This window comes from Conger conger, chromosome 18 (assembly GCF_963514075.1).
Source record: "Conger conger chromosome 18, fConCon1.1, whole genome shotgun sequence".
Lineage (NCBI taxonomy): Eukaryota > Metazoa > Chordata > Actinopteri > Anguilliformes > Congridae > Conger > Conger conger.
This window is the reverse complement of record NC_083777.1, coordinates 4,071,548-4,093,717: the sequence shown is the minus strand read 5'-3', so window position 1 is coordinate 4,093,717 and position 22,170 is coordinate 4,071,548. Positions and strand designations below refer to the sequence as shown.

Here is a 22,170-nt window from a genome sequence, read left to right as displayed (position 1 = left end):
ATAAATGATGTGGTAATCAAAAGGCACAGCTGCAGTTTGACGAGGTCGTTTCCATTACAGGCTTCCTGTTGACATGCTGATCTCAAATGAAAAAAAAAAGATCATATTTATATTTTATAAAGATGCTACTACTGCCCTGTGGTGTTGCAGCCCCTACTCATACTCAAGCGGCCATGAAGTTAATTCACCACGGCGGGCGTCTGAGTAGGAGCAAACCAAAAAATGCCAAAAATGGTGCACCTTGGTATACACACAGTGTGTTCCCTGTACATCTTAAAATGCCGCGGCCCAACGGTCACAGAATCAGAAAGGTACATTTGAGGTTTGGTGACAGATTTCCAGTGATCAGAGCGGTGTTGAGCACCCTGAACCACGCTCTGTCTGGAGTCAGGCTCCCCTCCGCCCGTCCTCCTCTCCACCCTTCCTCCTCTCCACCCTTCCTCCTCTCCACCCTTCCTCCTCTCCTCCCTTCCTCCAGGTAGCCCTGGTGTCGCCAGTGCAGCCCATTACAATGCACAGAGAAAGAAAGCCTTTCTGTGCACAGTCAACCACAAAATGTCTGCTTCTCTTTAGCGTGTAGGGCAGAGGTAGGCAACCCTGGTCCTCAAGTGTCAGAGATGTTCCTGGTTTTTCTTCCATCTAAACCAATAACCGGATAATTTGATGATTCTTAAGGCCCGGACACACCAAACCGACGGTCGGCCGCGGAGCGCCGACAAAGATCGCCTCGCGTCGATACGCGTCGTTAATGTTGGCTGTGCCGAACTCACCGCAATGACGATCCGCCGACAGCCGAGTTGCACGTACGTTCTGCGCCTGCGTGAGAGGTAATAACTCTCCACACCAGCAGGTGGCGGTAGTCTGTATTTGTCCTTCAAAAAATGGAAACCGGAAGACCGGGGAATGCGTTTGCGTTGCGTTGGACCTAGAAGCAGCCATTGTCTCGCTCACAACAAACAGTTTGCAGCAATTTCCTTGTTCTCTCGCTATTTAGTAATAATAATCGAAAATGATGTCTGGTAGTGATAGTAACTTTGGAATGGCTTGCTTTCGTCGCTTCCGTTTCTCTTCTCGTGCACTGATTCGCTAGCTGAACAGCCAATCAGAGAGCTCTCTCATATCGACGGCTCCGGGGGCGCCGACGCCGATTCAACATGTTGAGCATGGAGCCCTCCAAAACACGCCGACGGGAGTGTCGGCGAGCTGGACACACCGGAAAGACTCGGCCGACAGGGCACCACCGACGTCCGACGGCCGACCATCGGTTTGGTGTGTCCAGGCCTTTAGCCTCAATGAAGGCAGGTGACCGCATGGAGTGACTATGTGCTGGAGGTCACCATTCAGGCTTTGGAGATTCTTCTCAGGTTCTAAATAATCGGTGAAACTCTTGTGATCAAGCGTGGGTGGAAAGTAAACCAGAAAGATCACTGGCACTCCGGGAACAGGGTTGCCTACCCCAGGTGTAGAGTCATCGCACATCTTGTTCATAATGACGGTTACACTCTTCAGCACAGAAAGGAAACCACAGCTGCAGTGAAGTGACACCAGAGGAGAATGCAGCGGCTCTCCAGCGGTTTCTAAACTGCAGCTGCAAAGGCAAGATGGAGGACTCCTGGAGGTTCTGCTCCAACCAGACAGGGCACGGAACGCCATCCTGGAGGAGCTCTGCTCCGACTAGACAGGGCACGGAACGCCAGCCACCAACTTCAGCATTCTATATCTTTTAGTTTTACCCGCAGCTCCTCCCCTTAACACCATCACTACAACAGCACGCCATAACACACAGTACCACAGAACACACAGCACACCATAACACACAGTACCACAGAACAACTTTTACACTCAAAATGATTAGGGGGTAAATAACAGCTAAGCATAAAACCAAAATTTAAAAAACCAAGCTAAAAACTACCAGTTTTGCTACCAGCTGCTTTTAGGTAAATGTTAAAACCTATAGATGAAAAAACAAAATCAAGTTAAAGAAAGGAAAGCTACAGGGAAAGTTAAAAGTAAGAGAGGCAGAAACTGTACTAAATCACTAGTATAATAAGAATAATGTTATAAAACAGGAGGCTTTGTTTTTGGTATAGATCGTATAGCAGAACATTAGCAGACTTGGTTGTGTGAAGCCCTTTAATGACCAAACTACAGCTGGAGGCCGGTGTTGCACACTTTCAGCAGTCCGCTCAGACGGGCTTGCGGTCGGAAACGGCAGCGGTCATTTCACTTCGTCTTTGCCATTCTCGTCAGATATCGTAACTGAAAAATGAGCTTGTTTGCATTTCCTTTTACATCCAGCAGGACTCATCTGTTTTTCATCAAAGCGGTTACATGTGCGCAGACCTGGGAAGATAGAACAGGTTTTTCTTTTTTTTTTTTTTTTTTTTTTTACACATTTTTCTTTTTTTTTCTTTTCGCATTTGTCGCCGAGAAAAAACAAGAGCCGTACTTGTCCCCGTGGGACCCCCAGGATACCCCTCTCCGCCGAGTTCCCAGCAAGAAAAACAGCCCCAAACCACACACCCGCGTGTCCCCCCCGTGGAAATACGTCTAATAGCGGCGCACCTCAGCCGTCAGTGAACCCAGGGAGGAGCTCGCGTTCCTTCAGCGCGTTTTGACGTTTCTGCACGGAGGCCATACTCCAGGCTGTCGCGGTCGCTCCTAGCGATGGGGTCGCGGGTCGGGGTGCGAGGCGGGGGGGGGGGGGGGGGGGGGGGGGGGGGGGTGGCTTCCTGAGATGGCGGGGGGTGGGGGGGCGTGGGGCGGGGGGGTCTCAGTGCACGGTCAGCGCCCCGGCCGCGTAGCTCACGGAGCTGTCCTGCCAGGTCCGGCACTGGCTGGACTGGGCGTAGTTCAGGAAGGAGAAGTCCATGTCCAAGCCCGTCTTCTTCAGCTCGGCGACGGCCTACGGGAACAACCGCAGCAGCGTTATGGAGCGGACACGCCGAACACCGCGCTACTGACATCCGCCATTTCACAATCACATCCAACCTTCAGTTATACATTTAATATAAAATATATATCCCTTTTTTTTTATTCCAAATATCCCCCCCGACACAGAACATTCAGTTTTTTCCCTTTTTTTAACACCTCAAGACATATTCCCCCAGGAAAACAGACCTTGTGCTTACATAGTTCAAGGTGCAACAACAGATTAATAACAAAGGAGGGTGCAACAGGGGAGCTTAGCTTAAAATGGACGCTGTTTTTCCCGATGGTTTTAGTGCCTGCATTACCGAGCAGTGGGAACAACAGGTTCTTAAGAGTCCTCATCCTCATAGGATAAATTCTGCCCAATGCAGATAGGGCTTTTCCCCAAACCATTGCAAAAATGTTTTTTTTGGGGAAAAAATTGAAAAGTGTGAACCTTTGTCTTAATTAGCTTCTTTTAAAACTAAAACAAGGTGTGTCTGTCAAAAACACACAGGAAACTAGAAAGATATGAAGTTCTCGCACACTAACAACAAAATATAAAAAACCTGAGAGAAAACGATAGCAGAACTGAAGTATATTCAAGGCAATCACATTAAAAATTAAAAATGGGAATACAGACTCACTCTGTATTGAGGACATTTTCTGATCACTCCCAGATACAAACTTTACATTCCTGGCATCTAGCAGACAGTCTTATCCCGACTGACTCGCACACAACTTTATAACTTCACACCGTATACAGCTGGAAATTTACTGAAGCAATTCAGCCAATGCTCAAGAGCACGATGGTAGTAACCTACCCTTAACCTGGGAATCGAACCAACAACTTTTAGGTTCCAAGCCCAGTTCCTTACCCGCTGTTCTACACTGCCGCCCACACAACCTCCGTATCAGAAACAGAGCGTACAGTTTGTGCATTCACACATTTCTTGTTTTTTAATATTTTAATGCAACACGTACAGCGCCAAAACTGTCCCCTGTGCAGTGTGCTTGTGTTGTCACCACTATGTGCGATTCCCCCGCAGGGAGGCAGGCGTCCCCCCGGAGGGCGATACTCACATTGAGCAGCACTCCGATGGGGTGGCGGCCACAGATAGTGTTGTGATATTTCTTCAGGTAGTTGCTAAAGGAGATCGGGTCCAGCTGTTCTATAATGCCCATGCCCTATAAAGAAAAATAAAGAGTACCAGGCTGAAATATATTCTTTAATCCTCCCCGCACCAACTTTTGGACATTACGGACATTACTGGATTCAGTCAGGCATAGGGCTCGGCCTTCGGTGGGGGGGGGGGTAGATGATTACATGATGTACATTACAGACTGTGCTGGCTTTGCATGAAGATGCTTTGCTTTAACTCACTTTCTCTATGGTAAATGCATAACAGGTTTATGCAAATACCAAATTTCAGTTAGCTTGCATACCGTATAGAGGTGATATTTGCACTTGAGGCTTGTGTAAGTAGAGCTAGCTCTGACAACCTGCTAAGGCCTAGCCCCAATTACACCCCATGCCATTGAAAACTGAGAAACACACTCCAATATCAATATTGCATAACTCTCACGTCCTAAACAATTAACACAGTACCCGTGCGAGCACTTAACCAGAACATACCATTTTATCCAGGTTCTCAATTGATCTGTAGATCTCCCCCTGGGCCTCGTCGTAGTAAGTGTAACGGAATCGATGCCCTTCACAGGAAAAATAAAAAATACATCAAAACAAAGATAACTTGAAATTCACCATTGTAGTGTGATGGGCAACAATTTACGCAACTTAGATTATTTGACAGGGGCAATGCACATAAAATACAGTAAATGCACCAGGAGTTAGGGGGCTAATCTGCAGTCCTTGGGCTACACGTTTTGGCTGTGAGAAACTGGAGCTCCTGGAGGAAACCCACACAGACACGGAGGGGAACACGCAAACTCCACACAGACACGGGGGGGAACACGCAAACTCCACACAGACACTGGGGGGAACACGCAAACTCCACACAGACACAGGGGGGGGGCATGCAAACCCTACACAGAGAGGATCCAGGCTGGCCAACACTCAGTACTAGCATTGCTACACCCTGGTGGTGGTTGAGGAGTTTCCCTCTTGTAACTGTAAAGCCCTTCGAGCATCAAGACAAAGCACAAAATAAATGTAATGATATCCATCAAATCAGAGCCTCCATCTTGCGAGACAACAGTGCTTTCCACTGTACCATCGTGCCGCCCAACAGCTTTAATGATCCTTCGAAAGGCACATGTATGTCACACGCAGAGAAGGACCCTGAACAAAATGCAAGGAAATGCACACTCCTCAAACAGATAGTGCCTTTCACTGAGTTCACCGTGACATTAAACGCCATCGTCACGGAATCAGCGGCAGGATCTTTCCCTGCGAGAGGCGGTGAGGCACGGTCCGGGGATACCCTCATACTCACCCCAATGGCAGAAGTCTGACGAAATCACAAAGAGGTTTGTTGGGTCGGCCAGGTACTTGCTGAGCAGTTTCCCGTACTCCTGCTCCTTGGACTCGCTCAGAGCTCCCACCAGCACGGGGACGATGGAGAAGCTGTCTTTCTGGCTGCAGGAGGAGACGGGGGAAGAGAGGATTATGAGTAAGCCGAGGGGCCCAGAGAGGCGGGCGCTGAACGCAGCTCCACTCTGTCCTGCTGGCAGGACGCACAGGCTGGACAGCGGATTGGTCGGTCGGACAGAAGCGGCGTCACTGGACGCGTTTGGCTTGAAAGTCCAGCCTGTGTTTCCCAGAAGGTAACGGGCGCTCAAACTCCACCCTTGAACGCAGAGACTGGTTTATGGACGGCCCTTAGAAATACAAATGTCACGGAACCTAACTTGGCTAGCCTGAGTGATTTGACAGACAGATCTGACTTCAGCAAGTTAGAGGAAGAGCTTTTCGATTTTTACGAAGAAACACAACCTTACCGGAATTTACAGCGGAAGAATTGCATGAGCGAGAGAGACTGACAGTGAAGGATAAGGCAGCTGAAGCTAACAACTTTCTAGCAGCTCTGACTGCTTATCACTGGCTATCTGAACGGGTACTCCATGGCGAACGACTGGGGAGAGGTGTAAGAGTTGTGCTGCCGTCGTGTGTAGTCTCCGCAGCACGTCAAAGATACCCTTCTCCCAATGGTCAATATTTTGGATTTCTGGACATAACGCTAAGCTGTCAGAGCTGCTAGAAAGCGGTTAGCTTCGACTGTCTTGTCCTCTGTGTCTTTCTCTCTCGCTCACGCAATTCTTCCTCTGTATATTCCAGTAAGGTTGTATTTCTGTAAGGTTGTATTTCTGTAAGGTTGTATTTCTTCGCCAAAATGTAAAAGCTCTTCCTCTAACTCGGCGAAGTCAGAGCTGGCAATTGGCCCATCCAAATACGGCGTGGTTGGTGAAGTCGACCAGGGTTACGAGGCTACAGTAGATTTCTGGTAATGCTGTCCTACCCGACAAGCTCACCACAATATAAGAATTCAAATGAGGGCGAAGGAGGCCTGTAGCGTAGTGGTTAAGGTATATCACTGGGACACGCAAGGTCGGTGGTTGAAATCCCAGTGTAACCACAATAAGATCCGCACAGCCACTGGGCCCTAAAGCAAGACCCTTAGCCCTGCATTGCTCCAGGAGAGGATTGTCTCCTGCTTAGTCTAATCAACTGCATGTAGCTCTGGATAAGAGCGTCTGCCAAATGCCATTAATGCAATGTAATGTAAAATGCCTTATTCCACCTTCCAGGAGGAAAGTTTTCCCTCGTTCGTAAGCTGAACTACAAGACAAAACGTTCGGACAGGAAGGCAGCGCTACCTCTCCATGGCTTTTGCGGTGTAAGGCAGGTGCATCTCGATGCTGTGCTCGTCTTCATCCGTCTGCAGACTCATGCGCTCAAACATCCCCGTTTTCCAGAGGTCAGCGTAAACTGCCAAAGGAAGAATACAAGCCCCAGATGACCACACCCCCTGGAGAATAACTTAATCTACACAGAACCGATGCTGCAAATGTTGGAGCATATACCGGCACGAACACTTCACTGCTATGGATGCATCACAGGTACAATGGGTGAGATCTGAGGCGGGGCAGGGGTGCGGGGTTGGGGTCTCACCCTTCTGGTCGATTCTCAGGTCGTAGAGCGGCGTTCTGTAGACCTCGGCGGGCGAGAGGGCGCAGCGGGACAGCGGGATGTGATGGGAGGGGCCAAGGATGAACACCCTCCGTCTGTGGGCGATAAACGATGATACATATTTAAAAAACAAATCAAACCTGCATTGTGTTGAAAAATGAGAAATTAAACGCATGTGTTCAGCGATCTAATTAGGAGTCCATTGATTAACATCAGTCTAACATTTGATCAGAAAATGTGACCACTTTCCATGCAATTGTTTGCAATATAGCACAATAAAAACATGGGAGTTTTATTCTATGTGGCACGCATATAGACAGGGGTCCTGTAGGACCGAGTTTGGGAACCACTCATTCAGGCGACACGGTGAAGCTACTCACGTGATGGAAGGGTCCACTTGTTTGTAGGCATGAGCCGCACACGCCCCACAGTAAGTGTACCCAGCATGCCTGCAAAACAAGCACCCGTCAGAGCAGGTACAGGAGAGCAGGTACAGGACAGGACAGCAGGTACGGGACAGCAGGTACGGGACAGGACAGCAGATACAGGACAGGACAGCAGATACAGGGCAGCAGGTACAGATACAGGGCAGCAGGGACAGCAGGTACAGGGCAGCAGATACAGGGCAGCAGATACAGGGCAGCAGGTACAGGGCAGCAGGTACAGAGACAGGGCAGCAGGGACAGCAGGTACAGATACAGGACAGCAGATACAGGACAGGACAGCAGATACAGGGCAGCAGGTACGGGACAGGGCAGCCGGGACAGGGCAGCAGGGACAGGGCAGCAGGGACAGGGCAGCAGGGACAGGGCAGCAGGGACAGGGCAGCAGGTACGGGACAGGGCAGCAGGTACACCAGTGACCAGCACTGTCCGTATCTCAGCAGCCGTCAGAGCAGCAACAGGACGGCAGGTGTGACTTGAATGAGAGCTGTGTTCAGCTGCCGTTCACCCAAAAAGTAAAAGTAAAGAATGTTTCCACTTACCCAGAGTACTATCTATCCATCCAATGGTTTTGCTGAGATGTGACAAATCTTCTAGATATAAGATTTCTAAAGATATAAGATTATATATATTTTTAAACGTAAATTGTCAGCGCATTGATTACCAGAAAAGTAGTGGTACATTGAGTTCCATTATATAGAACTGCGTCTAATAGAGTAGCGAAATCTAGAAAATGAGTCCAATGTCTGGATGGATGGATAGATAGCACTCTGGGTAAGAGGAAATGTACTTTATTTTTGGGTGAACCGTCCCTTTAATATTACAGCCTCTCCAGAATTGACACTCACGGTGCTATGATGGCTCTGGCCGGTCCTTTTGTGGACTGGGCCTGAGACAGCCAGCCTTCCAACTGCGTGTTCAGCTGGGATCCTGAGGGAGAGAATAAAGAGGGGGATGACCGCACATTCACGACTGAAAATAACATTTCTCCCCTTTCTTCCCACTTCGGCACTGGCGGTTGAAACTGGCAGTTGAGAGGTTCCCATTTCCAGAATGTTCTCGGTCATTGTGGGAGGCTGAACACAAGCACAGACTTTCTAAAGCTGTAGAAATTATTGCCAACTACATTTAAGCGTTAACTGCCTGAAGGCGGATATACAGTCTGCATCGCATTCCCACCGTTGCTCGTCTGTGCTGTAGCTCATAAAACGTATAAACACAGAAACAATAATGGAGCACATTAAAGAAGTGGAGTCATTTGCTGAAGACATGGAATCGAAAACATCATTGCATCAAATGAGAACATCTCATTCTGCCCTACACTACGCTAACATTAACCAGCTGGTTAATTTGTCCGGTGAAACAAACAAATGTGTGGCCTTCCATTTTATTTATATTATGGTGAGTTGGTGAGACGATCGCACTTAATGCAAAAAGACGACTGAGATGAGAACGTTCAATCATGTTGTCATGACGACGCTGAAGCTGAAGCCTTGCACAGTACACACACATACAGCGTAGTACAGCGTAGTTTCACACACATCCTCGGGGGAATTGGCAGTGAGCAGTTTCAGAGCCATGTGCGTTTTTTTTGTTTTTTTTCTTCTCACACTTCGGAGTAAACTTGAGAAATGTAATTTCCACTGAAGGAGATGGTAGACCTGAGAACATGTTGATGGTTGGGGGCGGAGGTGGGGTGATTTACTTTACTTCAACGGCTGTGAACCTGACATTCACACCCCTACCAGGAGCATGTTAGAACACTTCCTCCAGGAGACCTCTCTAGGTGCCAGGGAGGAGACTGATCCATGGGTGAATCAAACGGACAGCTCCCGGACAGCTCGGCCTATATCACTGCAGCTCCACGGTCATCCTGCTCAGGGGCCAGGCATGGGCGATCTGGGATGGCTCCCGGACAGCTCAGCCTATATCACTGCAGCTCCACGCCCATCCTGCTCAGGGGCCAGGCATGGGCGATCTGGGACGCAGGGCCTGCAATTCACATTGCTTTTTGTCCATGGGTCATTCAGTGAAATCTCAACCAGAGGTGTGGGGGGCGACCACCCTAATTTTACTTAAAGTTTGTGTAAATGTTCTTTATATATTCAATAGAGAACAGGCTAAATATTAGCCTTATTGGATTTGTCATTGTAGAGATATTGACTCTTTAATAGAGGGAGGCCGCACCCAAAAAATGACTCACCAGTGGAAATTTTGGAGAATCATATGTTTGGTATTAAAGCTGGGTATAAGGACAGCGGTCCTCGGGTAGATTTTTCACAGAATTACCCTCAAAGCGACTGCTGCACTCGAAGGTGCCCCTCCCCCGTCACGTGATGTTATCTGAATCTTGGAGAGCGTTCTGCTGCGTGACCTTTCCAGGACGACGGCGGTGATGCAGCGGTGCACACAAGCCTCGGAGATCTCTAATCCGTTCAGACGAGTTATCCAGAGAACAACATGGTTCTCTGCGCCTACGGCGTTCGATCCCGTTCGACTGCTGCTATCCTTGCTGACATCACTCGCCCACGCCTAACGTCAATCACTAAACCCAAGAACCCAGCCTTCCCAGCTCCCTCCCACTGTTTATCTCAGGGCAGCCTGGTCATCGGCTCTGCATGCTAAAGCGGCACACTGGACACTGACCCCCCCCCCCCCCCCCCTTCAGGGACACCCCTGCCCCCTGACATTGTCCCACCAACTCCCTCCAGCAGCCAGACTCTTTCTCTGGACCTTCTGTCTGTGTCTCCTGTGTGTACAATTTATGTTATGTGCTGTGGGGTCGGTTGATACAACTGTATGTCTTGGTTTTGTTTGGAGAGCTCTCTGCATGATTAAGTGGTGACCTATGTCTGTATGAATAACTTTGCATTGCCTGTGAAGACTGTTTTCCTCTTGAATTATCCATCTAGTATAGCGCAGTAATGTTGGGTGGGTGGGGTGGATTGGGGGAGGGGTATCCATTAGCCTGCACATCGATCCCGGTAATTAAAGGTGCCATCAGACCGCTCTACGGAAAACTCTACAGAGAAACTCTGTTCCAAAGAAGCCTCTTCCATCTCCAAACTTCCCTCAGCAAGAAACTTTAACCACTGAGCTAACCTGAAAATGGCTGGCAGGAGAATAAAACTACATAAACAGATTAACCTGTCAACTGTGAAACTGATGTAGCCTTATACACGGGACAACCTACAAAATCCATTTTCAAATAACTGCACAACACCAACTGCTCAACGGACAAACTAACACATTTTCTAATACTTAAAGGTCCCATATTTTGGAAAATGACAGTTGCCTTACTGTGTGGATTATTCTGTGGAGTTGAAGGTGCCATAAAAACACAGTGAAAGTATCAAAATGCACAGTTCCCAATCCGTATGAAGGAAATGTGCATTTAAACGAGCCGTTTTGACCGTTAAGTTATGACATCATAACGATACGCTCGTTTGCTTCAGCATTGGCCCAGCTTGTAGCAAAAAAAACAAATCGAAACGCTGGGCACAGACGGAATTCAGTTCGATGGAGCCAGCCAATCAGAACAGAGTTTGACTGATATCAAATGAGCCTTAAAGACACAGTCAGGAAAACAGACTGTTCTTTGTAAAGCCCATAGGAGGCGCTGGAGATTTTTTTTTTACGACTTAAAACCACTTATTGATAACAGGGCCTAAAATAAAACACTGGAACGTGTATAGTATGTAACCTTTAAGGATGTGGCATCGACACTGACAAAGAACGTTAGTATTCTGTCGGAGGTCATTCTGTAAACCTCGTTAAAATAGCTAGGCACCCCAGCAAGGTGTGTAGCTAATGTTCATCATGAAATGAGAACCAGACAAAACTGCTTCCAAGAAAACTGCTCCTTTGTCTAATAGGTTGAAACCAATTCAGTTGAATCCAGAGCTAACGTTAAACCTTAAATTTAAGAAGCGCAATGTAATGACATCTTGTTAGCTAGCACCATCATATAACCATCAACCATAACCATTGATTGGTTAGGTTAACTGATCCAGACTATAATAAATAACGTTAGACTAGGCAACGTTCAATGCGATTAGCTATAGCTAGCTGGCTACGTTAGCAAAGTTAGCGGACTGGTCTCTAATCTAGCTAGCTACTAGAATGTAATGTTATGACACTGTATGTTGACATTAAGGGAAACGCAAGGCCCTGTCAAACAGTCAAAACAGTAAATGAGTCATTTGATTGGGCATTGAAACAATCATCACTCAACCGGCCTGGAAACAAGAATGATGAATAAGTTGTACTGAATCGTACATGGATTTCAACAAGATCCTAAGTTAGCTAGTTACTAAGTTGGCTAACGTTTATACAGCTGTAGCCAATTTAGCAATGACGTTAACGTCAGTCGCTTAACGTAAGCTAACATTAATGACGGTTTTCGGTGTAGAAAATTTGACAATCTTGGTTACCCAAATAGCAAGCATCTCCACAAGCTAAATTAGGAATGCGTTTTCCGGCTTCGATTGTTAGGTTAACGTTATCTAGCTAAGCCTTATTTTGTGGGATGAACACTGGAGGCGGCCCAAAGAAATCCAAACCCAAAGAAATAACAGCCACATAGCCTAGAAATGCCACTGCAACACGCAAGGTTTTGCCGTTTTAATTTCATTTGTTCGCTATGTGTAGCTACATGGTCTAACTTACTTGGCTGATATTTACTTACACGTGCTTAGCTCTAGCTACTTTATGTTTATACTATAGCTATACGTTCTGTAAACCTCGGCCTGTCTATTTGGGTCTTCAAAATCCTCTTGCAGTGTTTACAACCCCCCAGCTGATTGCTGCCCTCCACCCCATGGCCATATATCCTGATCTATGGCCCCAAGAATGTACCCCGGTTCTACCTGAGGCGGTGTACCAGCTGCCGGCATGACTTGCTTCTCTGCACACCACTCGGTTCGACATCTTAGTGCCCGAGCCGCCTATCTTGGTCTGATAAAACCTTATCAGGAAAAAGTAGAAACACGGACGAAAAGAGGGAAAAAATGCTAGCTAGCTAGCTAGCCTGCTAGTTTATGACTAACAAGAGTGAAAGATGTGTGTGTGTTTTAAATGTTAAACGGCAATTAAACTACTGGAAATATAATTTCCCAAAATATAGTCTGTGGAACAAAAAAAATAACCGATTGATTGATTTTAATTGAAGAGCAGAACAAAAGCTCAGACCAGTTTTCTTCACAGAAAGGTACTGATAGCCGGTAGTGGTTTGGCATAACTCGACTACCGTGCCATGGAAATAAGAACTAACTTCTATTGGCTCACAATTTATGGGATTCTTCTCATTGGTTAATATTTTAGGCAGGTAAAAGGCGTGGCTATAGGGCTTAATATAGTTGCGTAAAATAAACTGGATTGGCTGATATCTGCAGTTAAACGGGATATGGTTCGTGGAGAAACGATTGTGGGTGTGGCTGACACCGAATGGCTTGAATGACATGCACGCAGCGCCAGGATTGGCGGATTCTGTCACTATGCTCAAAGGGAAGATCTGTCGTAAAGGTTAATGTGACGTCAACGTGTTGAAAATTAGACGACATAATAATCCTTGATGTTTAATTTCATGGACGCATCTTCAAATGTAATTTCTATATTGATTAGTTTATAGTTTATTATTAAATTAAATGTACCATTTTATTTTTAAATGTTTAATGGAAACTCATACTGACCTATCCTCTCTAAAATCTTTTATCAGTTCACTTTCATCCATCCACACAAATTATTCTCTCATGAGTGAGAAAATGAGAAAATGATTAGCCTACGTGCTGAAAAGCTATTTTTCAGGGATGTCCAATTTTACCTCAGAAGGTTTTGGTTTTAGTATTAATCCAAAAACAATACATGAACATGTTTTGACTGATTATTCGGAGAATTGATGCTGTAGATAGGATGAAATGGTGGTAATGCATGTGAAACCTAGTTGAAAGACTCCTACAGTGGTGCCTAAGGACTTAATCCGTTTTTAATTTCATTAGCTCAATCAAATCTTGACCTTACATTTGTATAAGCACCAACTACAGCCGCAGACTAGTGTATCCCAAAGCTTTTACTGCGCTCGAGTGAACCACCGTACCACCACCGAGTGAACCACCGTACTTTATAAAAGGTAACTGGAAAAACCCAGCACGCACTATTCCACCACGACTAGTGATGTGCACCCCCATACGTTCAACGGACACTATGCCACAAATTCCTACTACAAAATTTCGGGTAAAATCTCTGGTTTTACCAGAGATGTTCCACGTGGTTTATGGAGTGTCACGTGACACGCTGTTTATTTGTGTGCTTGTCACGTGATAATGCCCAAACCATTTACCCGAAGATACGCTTCCTGGTCGCTGTGGTTAGCTAGCTGTCGGCACCGTTGTTTGTGTACAACCGGAATCACATAATCAATAGTGTTCATCGATGCAAAAACTGTAGGTTAAACGTTCCTTCTTACGCTTCTCAAATACAATTGCTCTAATATATTAGTACCGTGTTTCCACATACTGAGTTAACAACGAGGTTGATAGTTAGCTAGCAATCTAGCTAGTAAGAATTTTAACTTGGCTCGCGGTTCTACCTAGTTAGGTGTCTAGGCTTGTTGGATCTGACGACTCGGTTGGTGGCGTGCACAGGGCACTGGCTTTCGGTATCGGTTCCACATCATGTAGTGAGGCTAATTGTAATTTATTACGTTACTATTTGTTAAGCCAAAGTTGATGTACAGTAGCACGCCAATTTATCAAATGTTGAAATGATTTACTCACGCATCCTTTTTGTCTTTCATCTCCATCCATGTTAGCTAAGCCAGTGGCGGTACTATATGTGAACCTCCATTCATGAGTACCTCTGAAAGCGAAGGAGAGTTGCCCAATGAGCAGACGGCCTTGGTATCATCACAAAGTCCATCCAACTCATTTTACAGCGATGACTCTCTACGCCCTCGGCCAGTGGACACAGATGTCAGAGGGGTAGGTTTTAAGTTGGCCTGTTTATAGGGTGTGGCAATAGTTGATATCACCGAATGTTTTGTCCTGTTTAAGGGGAGGTACCACAGGTGAAGAGGGGGAGGGGGAGGGGGGGGGGGGACCTTTCCTCCAATCAAAATTGAATTTTATATTTTGAATATGGACACAATGCTTTTTTCTTACTTTGGGAACATATTCAAATTAGTGCATGGATAATTAAAAAAGATGTATGTCTGAATAGCTGGGGAAATAGACAGGGGTTTTAAAACTTTTTTGTTTTGCCAGAAAATTCTGATTTATTTTTCTATAAAATTTTCAACGAAATACGTCAACAAAAATCATTTAATTAATAATGTCATTTAGAAAATGCCCGTTAATTTTTTTGTTGTTGCTTGGTTTACATGACACGGCTGGTGTAAAAACATCTAAATGACTCTGATTATTGGTTCATATATTTTATGAACCTAAATGACTTGTAGAAGCAAAATTTTGATAATATCAAAAAATGTGGCTATCCAGCCGAAAACACCCTTTTCACCCGTGTGTGCCTGCCCCTAAATGTGGGAGGTGGAGTGTTTGTGGTCTTGCCCCGGCCGCACTGACACGCACGTGGCTGTTGACCAGGGTCTACCTGAGCGGGCGGAACGGACCCTGGAGCCGCGGTCTGCAGAGGACCAGGAGGACGAGGAGCTCACGTTTAAGTACGGCGCCAAACACGTCATCATGCTCTTCGTGCCCGTCACGCTCTGCATGATCGTCGTCGTGGCGACAATCAAGTCGGTCGGCTTCTACACCGAGAAAGATGGGCAACAACTGTACGTACACCCCTACCCCGATAAAATAAACCGGAAACGTTACATCACCTTTTCGTTTTACTGTGGGGCATACAATATGCAATATTGGCGGCCTGTAGCGTAGTGGTTAAGGTAAATGACTGGGACACGGAAGGTTGGTGGTTCCAATCCCGGTGTAGCCATAATAAGATCCGCACGGCCGCTGGGCCCTTGAGCAAGGCCCTTTACCCTGCTTTGCTCCAGGGGAGGATTATCTCCTGCTTAGTCTAATCAACTGTACGTCGTTCTGGATAAGAGCGTCTGCCAAATGCCAATAATGTAATGTAATGCAATATTCCATCTCAAAAGGGCGACTGCAGTGACATCAGTCTTCTGTTCACAGGATTTACACGCCCTTCACAGAGGACACAGCGTCGGTTGGCGAGCGGTTGCTCAATTCTGTTTTAAACACCCTGATTCTCATCAGTGTCATTGTTGTGATGACCATATTCCTTGTGCTGCTCTACAAGTACCGTTGTTACAAGGTAAGAGTGCCCTGATCTCTCTGAATCAGAAGTAACCTATACCTAACTTCTGTTCGTGCTATTGTTGTTCCATAGAGCAAATACAACACCATCAGAGGGGAGGACATCTTTAGCAGTCATTTTTGCAGTTGGAGGGTTGCCGGTTCGATCACCCGCCCTGGGTGTGTCGAAGTGTCCCTGAGCACCTAACCTAAGATTGCGCCCAATGGGCTGAGCATCAATTGTAAAGCGCTTCAGATAAAAATAGCTATATACAGTCAGGTCCAGAATTGTTGGCACCCTTGATGACCCTTGAGTATGAGCAAAAAAGGCTGTATAAAATAAACAAGACAGATAATGAGCTATATTTTATGTCCGAACATATGGGAAAACGATATACTTTTATCCTAATACAATTATTATAATTTTTCTTTTCTTTTTATTGAGTAATACAATTTTTTATGAAAAATGTAGGTGTCAAAATTATTGGCACCCTTAAAGATTATTTTAAATAAAACCAAACAAAGTTAAATCTGCAGTAAAATTCTACTTATTTAAGTTAATCTGAGTTTTAAGGAACTGTATTGCGGCCTTCCATCACTTCCTGTTTCCTTGTATAAAAATGAGGTAACACACATGTGAAATCCCTTTGTCATCCATCACCATGGGGAAAGTCAAAGAACTGTCAAATCAAAAGAGACAGATGGTTGTTGACCTACACACGGTTAAACATACTACCAACCACTGTTAGGGCAATAATCAAAAACATCTGGAACAGTTGCAAACTTGCCAGGAAACCTGGTTGCCAATGCCAGGCTTGGCCGTAGGTGGACCTTCCAACAAGACAATGACTCCAAACGTACTTCAAAATCAACACAGAAATTCTGTAAAAACAAAATCAATGTTTTGCAATGGCCATCTCAGTCTCTGGACTTAAACCCTATGGAAAACATGTGGTCTGAATTGAAGAGGGCAGTCCATAAGCGCAAACCTAAGGATATGAAGGATCTTGAAAGGTTCTGCATGGAGGAATGGTCCAGGATCCCTCCAAATGTGTTCTCCAACCTTATTAAACATTATAGAAATAGGCTCAGTGCCATTATCCTTGCCAGGGGAGGCTGCACCAAGTACTAAAAACAGGGGTGCCAGTAATTGTGAAACCATAATTTGAAAAATGTGTAATTTTGGTCGATTCCATTTAATCATTAATAAAGTAAAATATTTTCCACATGTTGGAAAATTACAATATATTTGAGAAATGGTACTATTTGTTTTCTACAGTCTTTTTTGCTAATTTTCATCAAGGGTGCCAATAATTCTGGACCTGACTGTAAATGCAGTCTATTTACCATTTACCATTTACGTCTTGAAAGGAATCTGACCAAACTTAGTATCAGTGGTTTTACTGTTTGTCAAAGTTTAAAAATGAAAGAATAGCATCAAATTCATATTAGTCTGAGTTTTGTTGCTTTTTTCTTTTGAATGCAGTTTATTCATGGGTGGCTGATTCTCTCATCTCTGATTCTGCTTTTCTGCTTTAGCGTCATGTATCTGGGGTGAGTTTTGTCCACTGAGTGCTTCCAGCTATGTATGCGTTTCCAACCATGCGTTGGGTTAGCTCTTGGATAAGGTTTCATCTTGAATAAGAGCTAACCCAACACATTTTCTCTTTTGGGTGAATTTAACTTCAGGGTTGAATAGCCTGTTTTGGATGAGGTCCTGAATAATAATTATTATATTATGAATAAAAAAAGTCATTTCTACATGGTGAAATCAATAAAAGTAGCTTTCAAAAGCAGAGTATCTGCACTAACCATATGTGAATTGTTTGATAACAGAGTACAGAGTTATGTCTTTGTCACTGCATAATTTCAGATCCTAATTTCTCCACCCCCCCCCCCCCCCTCCAGGGAGGTGTTCAAGACCTATAATGTGGCGATGGATTACCCCACGTTGGTGGTGATGGTCTGGAACTTCGGAGTGGTGGGCATGGTGTGTATCCACTGGAAAGGTCCTCTTCAGCTCCAGCAGGCCTACCTCATCATCATCAGTGCCCTCATGGCGCTGATCTTCGTCAAGTACCTGCCCGAGTGGTCGGCCTGGTTCATCTTGGGGGCCATCTCCGTGTATGGTAAAAGTCTGCCCCCGCCGTTCTTGTTAAGCCTCCTTGCCTCTGCCACATCAGTCTGAGAGCTAAAGCTAAAGTACAGTCCCTGCAGTTTGGGGCGATGGGGGAGTGGAGCAGACCCCGAACTTAAGAAACCTAACATGCAGAGAGGGCTATCATGCAAACTGATCTGAACAAATACTAGGCTGTGTTGGAAACCGCGTACATAGCTTACTGCTGGTTTGCATCGCTTGCATTGTTGCTTGCAGTTTATAGACGGGTGTGTCTGTCTTTCTGACGTTAATAGGCATGGTTTTATTTCAGATCTGATAGCGGTGCTGTGTCCTAAGGGCCCGCTGAGGATGCTGGTGGAGCTGGCACAGGAGCGCAACGAGCCCATCTTCCCCGCTCTCATATACTCCTGTACGTATGTCCTGAGGGAATGAAGACACTCACTCACACACGCAGATAGATATATAGATAGATTCATATCGCACTCAAAGTTCTTTACCGTGATGAGGCGGAACTCACCGGAACCGCCATCAATATGCAGCGCCCACCTGGGTGATGCAGCGGCGGCCATTTTGTGACAGAATGCTCACCACACATCTGCACTTCACTGGACTTCTTGCGCCGTTTCTTTAGCACAGCGGTTCCCAAACGTGTTCCTGGATATCTACCGTTCGGTAAGTTTGCACTTCAACCCTGACGAAGCACACCTCGTTTAACAGCTAGAGATCTCGTTGAGCTACTAATTAGAACTCTGGTGTGCCAAATTGGGGTTGGAGTGAAAACTTACAGGACGGTAGATCTCCAGGAACAGGGTTGGGAGCCACTGCTTTAGCAATACAGTTTTGGCTGTTTGCATGAAGACGATATTAAAGCTTGTTGTTTTATTGTATAGATCTCTCTGGGGTTTTGGTTTCGCTGCCTGAGTGTATATTATTGCGAAAAGTTTGAGTTTAGAAGGAAGTAATGATGGGTTGGGTGTGGCTGTCTGTGTTAAGAGAGTCTGGACAGTGGAGGTTGATGCAAATGAATGCATTTTGAAGATTGAGCAGAGTAAAAATGTTGTACTAAAGCTGATGTGTAGAGGGAACCAAGGTGACATCCCCTGTCATTCCTCCATTTTCCTCTTCAGCTGCCATGATCTGGATGGTAGGGATGGCCAAGGCATCCACTCCTGCAGCAGAGCCTCTTCATGAAGATACAGGTCAGTCTCAACTCCCCGCCCGTGTCAAACTCACTCAGTCTAGCCACAAAGTGGAGTGGTGCCACATTCAATACCAAGCTGAAGTGAAAGCTGCTTTGTGACTTCAGCATTTTTGTAGACTTCAGCTTCCAAAATGTGGTGAGCCCATGATGAATTAGCACCTCAGCTCATGTGACTTGGAGGTTCGGCCTGTTCCACTGTAAAAAGCTCTGAGATTTGGGTCAGTGCCAGGACGTGTTATCTTTGTGTCTCAGATGAAGACCTCCAGCAGGTCAGTCTTGCGGACGGTGAGAGGAGCCAGGAGACCACAGGGAGGCGCAGGACATACACTGAGGAGGAGGAGCAAGAGGACGAGGAGAGTGAGTGAAGCTGGCATTGGTCTTCTTTTCGCATTTTGACTCGGGGTGATCTTCCACTCTTCTGAGTGACCACACAAGACCCAAAGTGTAGAAACCCTCTCTCATTCAACACAGTTGAATCTCTTAAAGGTTTTGGTGGATTTAGGGGCAGCCCATAGTGGCTGGCAGTCACAACAGGTCTATTCCACATTTCAATTCACATGCTTCTCCATGACATACCGCCTTCTGACACATTTTCCTTCTTTTGATTGTCAGTGTGGCTTTCATAATGCAATACGTGTTACACTGCCTGTCATTAGTATGTGCATTTTCATGCTGAACTTTGACCATGACACCATGCGGTTAACTGGGATCACTGTCTTCAGCCTTCAGTGTTGCAGCTGGAGTAAGAGGCGTTGTGCGTAAGAGGCGTTGTGCGTAAGAGGCGTTGTGCGTAAGAGGCGTTGTGCGTAAGAGGCGTGTGTGTAAGAGGCGTGTGTGTAAGAGGCGTGTGTGTAAGAGGCGTGTGTGTGTAAGAGGCGTGTGTGTGTAAGAGGCGTGTGTGTAAGAGGTGTGTGTGTGTAAGAGGTGTGTGTGTGTAAGAGGTGTGTGTGTGTAAGAGGCGTGTGTGTAAGAGGCGTGTGCGTAAGAGGCGTGTGCGTAAGAGGCGTTGTGCGTAAGAGGCGTGTGTGTGTAAGAGGTGTGTGTGTAAGAGGTGTTTTGTGTAAGAGGTGTTGCGTGTGTGTAAGAGGTGTTGTGTGTAAGAGGCGTGTGTGTGTAAGAGGCGTGTGTGTGTAAGAGGCGTGTGTGTGTAAGAGGTGTTTTGTGTAAGAGGCGTGTGTGTAAGAGGTGTTGTGTGTAAGAGGTGTGTGTGTGTAAGGCGTGTGTGTGTAAGAGGCGTGTGTGTAAGAGGCGTGTGTGTAAGAGGCGTGTGTGTAAGAGGCGTGTGTGTGTAAGAGGCGTGTGTGTGTAAGAGGCGTGTGTGTAAGAGGCGTGTGCGTAAGAGGCGTTGTGCGTAAGAGGCGTGTGTGTGTAAGAGGTGTGTGTGTAAGAGGCGTGTGTGTAAGAGGTGTTCTGTGTGTAAGAGGTGTTTTGTGTAAGAGGTGTTGCGTGTGTGTAAGAGGCGTGTGTGTGTAAGAGGCGTGTGTGTGTAAGAGGTGTTTTGTGTAAGAGGCGTGTGTGTAAGAGGTGTTGTGTGTAAGAGGCGTGTGTGTAATAGGTGTTTTGTGTAAGAGGTGTTTTGTGTAAGAGGCGTGTGTGTAAGAGGCGTGTGTGTAAGAGGTGTTGTGTGTAAGAGGCGTGTGTGTAAGAGGTGTTTTGTGTAAGAGGTGTTGTGTTTGATGCAGGGGGAGTGAAGCTTGGACTCGGGGACTTCATATTCTACAGCGTGCTGATCGGGAAGGCTGCAGCTGGCGGGGAGGACTGGAACACAACTCTGGCCTGCTTTGTGGCCATTCTCATTGTGAGTAACCCACTGGCATGTCTCAGCATATCAATTTCAGCTGGCAACAGGCAGAGCTGAAAACAAGTACTCTTCTTCACTTTGATACAAATGAATACTAGACCCATTGCAGGATAGGAACATTTTATAAAATGTTCCTATTATAAAATGTTTGTGTTGGTGGAAAATGAATGAATGGCAACTGTCTCCCTTTAGGGTCTGTGCCTCACCCTCCTCTTGTTGGCCATTTTCAAGAAGGCACTACCTGCTCTGCCCATCTCCATTACATTTGGCCTCATCTTCTACTTCTCCACTGACAACCTGGTTCGGCCATTCATGGACAGCCTCGCGGCCCACCAGCTCTACATTTAACTTTTGGCGGCCATTTTGTTTATGGACATATGCCGTGTAGAAGCCTCAGGACTGAGGTGGTTAGTTTTCCAGCACGGTTGTGCCACTGTTGTTCGAAAGGGAGGGGAGATGGAGGAGTGTCAATGTATTTTTATACTTCAATATTTTAGCCGAGAGTCCAGTTTTATATTTGGTTATGCATGCGATGGCATGAGACAGTGATAAATTAAGCAGCCCTGGTCCTGGAGTGACAGAAATGTCTTTTTTTTTATTCCTTCCCCAAAAAGATTGCAAAGATTAGCTTCAACTGGTAATTCCAGCAAGTAGGAATGATGATCCACCAAGTGCACGTTCACATAATTCATGAAGCCTAAAAATTGTTATCCGTTAGTGGCACTCCAGGACCAGTGTTAGCTATTCCTGGTGTCATAGATACCACCACCCTACACCAAACAGTGTTTAAAATAGCGTGGTGAGGGCTGACCCCAGAACAGCTATTTTAAGAATCTGTTTGGTAAAGTGTAGTGTTCATTACATTTGAAAAATACATGTTTAGTAGTTTATTTCCTAGTAATGAATGGAAAAAGGAAGATGGTTGAAGGTTGGGTAGTTTCGGGTTTTGAAGTTTGAATGTGTGACTTAACTCATTCGATTCTTTGCAAGGCCAGAATTCTTTTCAGTACTTCACAAAAGAAAGGAAAGATGTAGTCTGGGAAAGAATATTACCAAAACATTTAAAATATATTTTTAACACAACTGTAAATGGGATCCTATAAACTACCTGGAAAGCAGAGCTAGAACCACATTTGATAAATGAAATGCATTTTATATTCTCAAATTGAATCTATGGCATTTTTTTGTTTATCTCAGAGCTGAATATTTGTGAAGATATAAGGTCATGTTTTTGTTATATACAATAAAGTACATGTATGTGCCAGTTAAGAAA

At 45.7% G+C, this 22,170-nt stretch overlaps 2 protein-coding genes across 3 annotated transcripts; one reads left to right on the top strand and one right to left on the bottom strand.

The window, feature by feature from the left end:
* Nucleotides 1–2,752: 2,752 nt before the first annotated feature.
* memo1 (mediator of cell motility 1) lies at nt 2,753–14,459 on the bottom strand. 2 transcript variants are annotated; one of them, XM_061228029.1, is made up of 9 exons: nt 14,277–14,459; nt 8,352–8,433; nt 7,441–7,509; nt 7,043–7,155; nt 6,748–6,859; nt 5,367–5,509; nt 4,547–4,623; nt 3,994–4,098; nt 2,753–2,905 (listed from the first exon to the last, which is right to left on the bottom strand). In XM_061228029.1, exons 1-9 carry the CDS (start codon nt 14,278–14,280, stop codon nt 2,774–2,776), a joined length of 837 nt encoding a protein of 278 aa, XP_061084013.1. In that variant the 5' UTR covers nt 14,281–14,459; the 3' UTR covers nt 2,753–2,773. The 2 variants fall into 2 exon arrangements, with proteins under 2 accessions (XP_061084013.1, XP_061084012.1); XM_061228028.1 differs by lacking the exon at nt 14,277–14,459 and adding an exon at nt 12,372–12,747.
* On the top strand, nt 13,818–22,170 carry LOC133118216 (presenilin-2-like). Its single transcript, XM_061228027.1, has 11 exons — nt 13,818–13,943; nt 14,312–14,480; nt 15,102–15,292; nt 15,654–15,795; nt 17,263–17,330; nt 17,685–17,905; nt 18,206–18,304; nt 19,023–19,094; nt 19,349–19,453; nt 20,779–20,894; nt 21,090–22,170. The coding sequence occupies exons 2-11, from the start codon at nt 14,349–14,351 to the stop codon at nt 21,243–21,245; spliced, it is 1,302 nt and encodes a 433-aa protein (XP_061084011.1). The 5' UTR covers nt 13,818–13,943; nt 14,312–14,348; the 3' UTR covers nt 21,246–22,170.

Excerpts from the sequence above, each read along its gene's own strand:
- LOC133118216 (XM_061228027.1), top strand. The coding sequence starts at position 14,349 with ATGAGTACCTCTGAAAGCGAAGGAGAGTTGCCCAATGAGCAGACGGCC. Across the intron at positions 14,481-15,101 it reads TGGACACAGATGTCAGAGGG|GGTCTACCTGAGCGGGCGGA; the intron begins GTAGGTTTTAAG and ends GCTGTTGACCAG. Across the intron at positions 15,796-17,262 it reads ACAAGTACCGTTGTTACAAG|TTTATTCATGGGTGGCTGAT; the intron begins GTAAGAGTGCCC and ends TTTTGAATGCAG.
- memo1 (XM_061228028.1), bottom strand. The coding sequence starts at position 12,432 with ATGTCGAACCGAGTGGTGTGCAGAGAAGCAAGTCATGCCGGCAGCTGG. Across the intron at positions 8,434-12,371 it reads CAGCTGGTACACCGCCTCAG|GATCCCAGCTGAACACGCAG; the intron begins GTAGAACCGGGG and ends TCTCTCCCTCAG. Across the intron at positions 6,860-7,042 it reads CCTGAGAATCGACCAGAAGG|TTTACGCTGACCTCTGGAAA; the intron begins GTGAGACCCCAA and ends TTCCTTTGGCAG.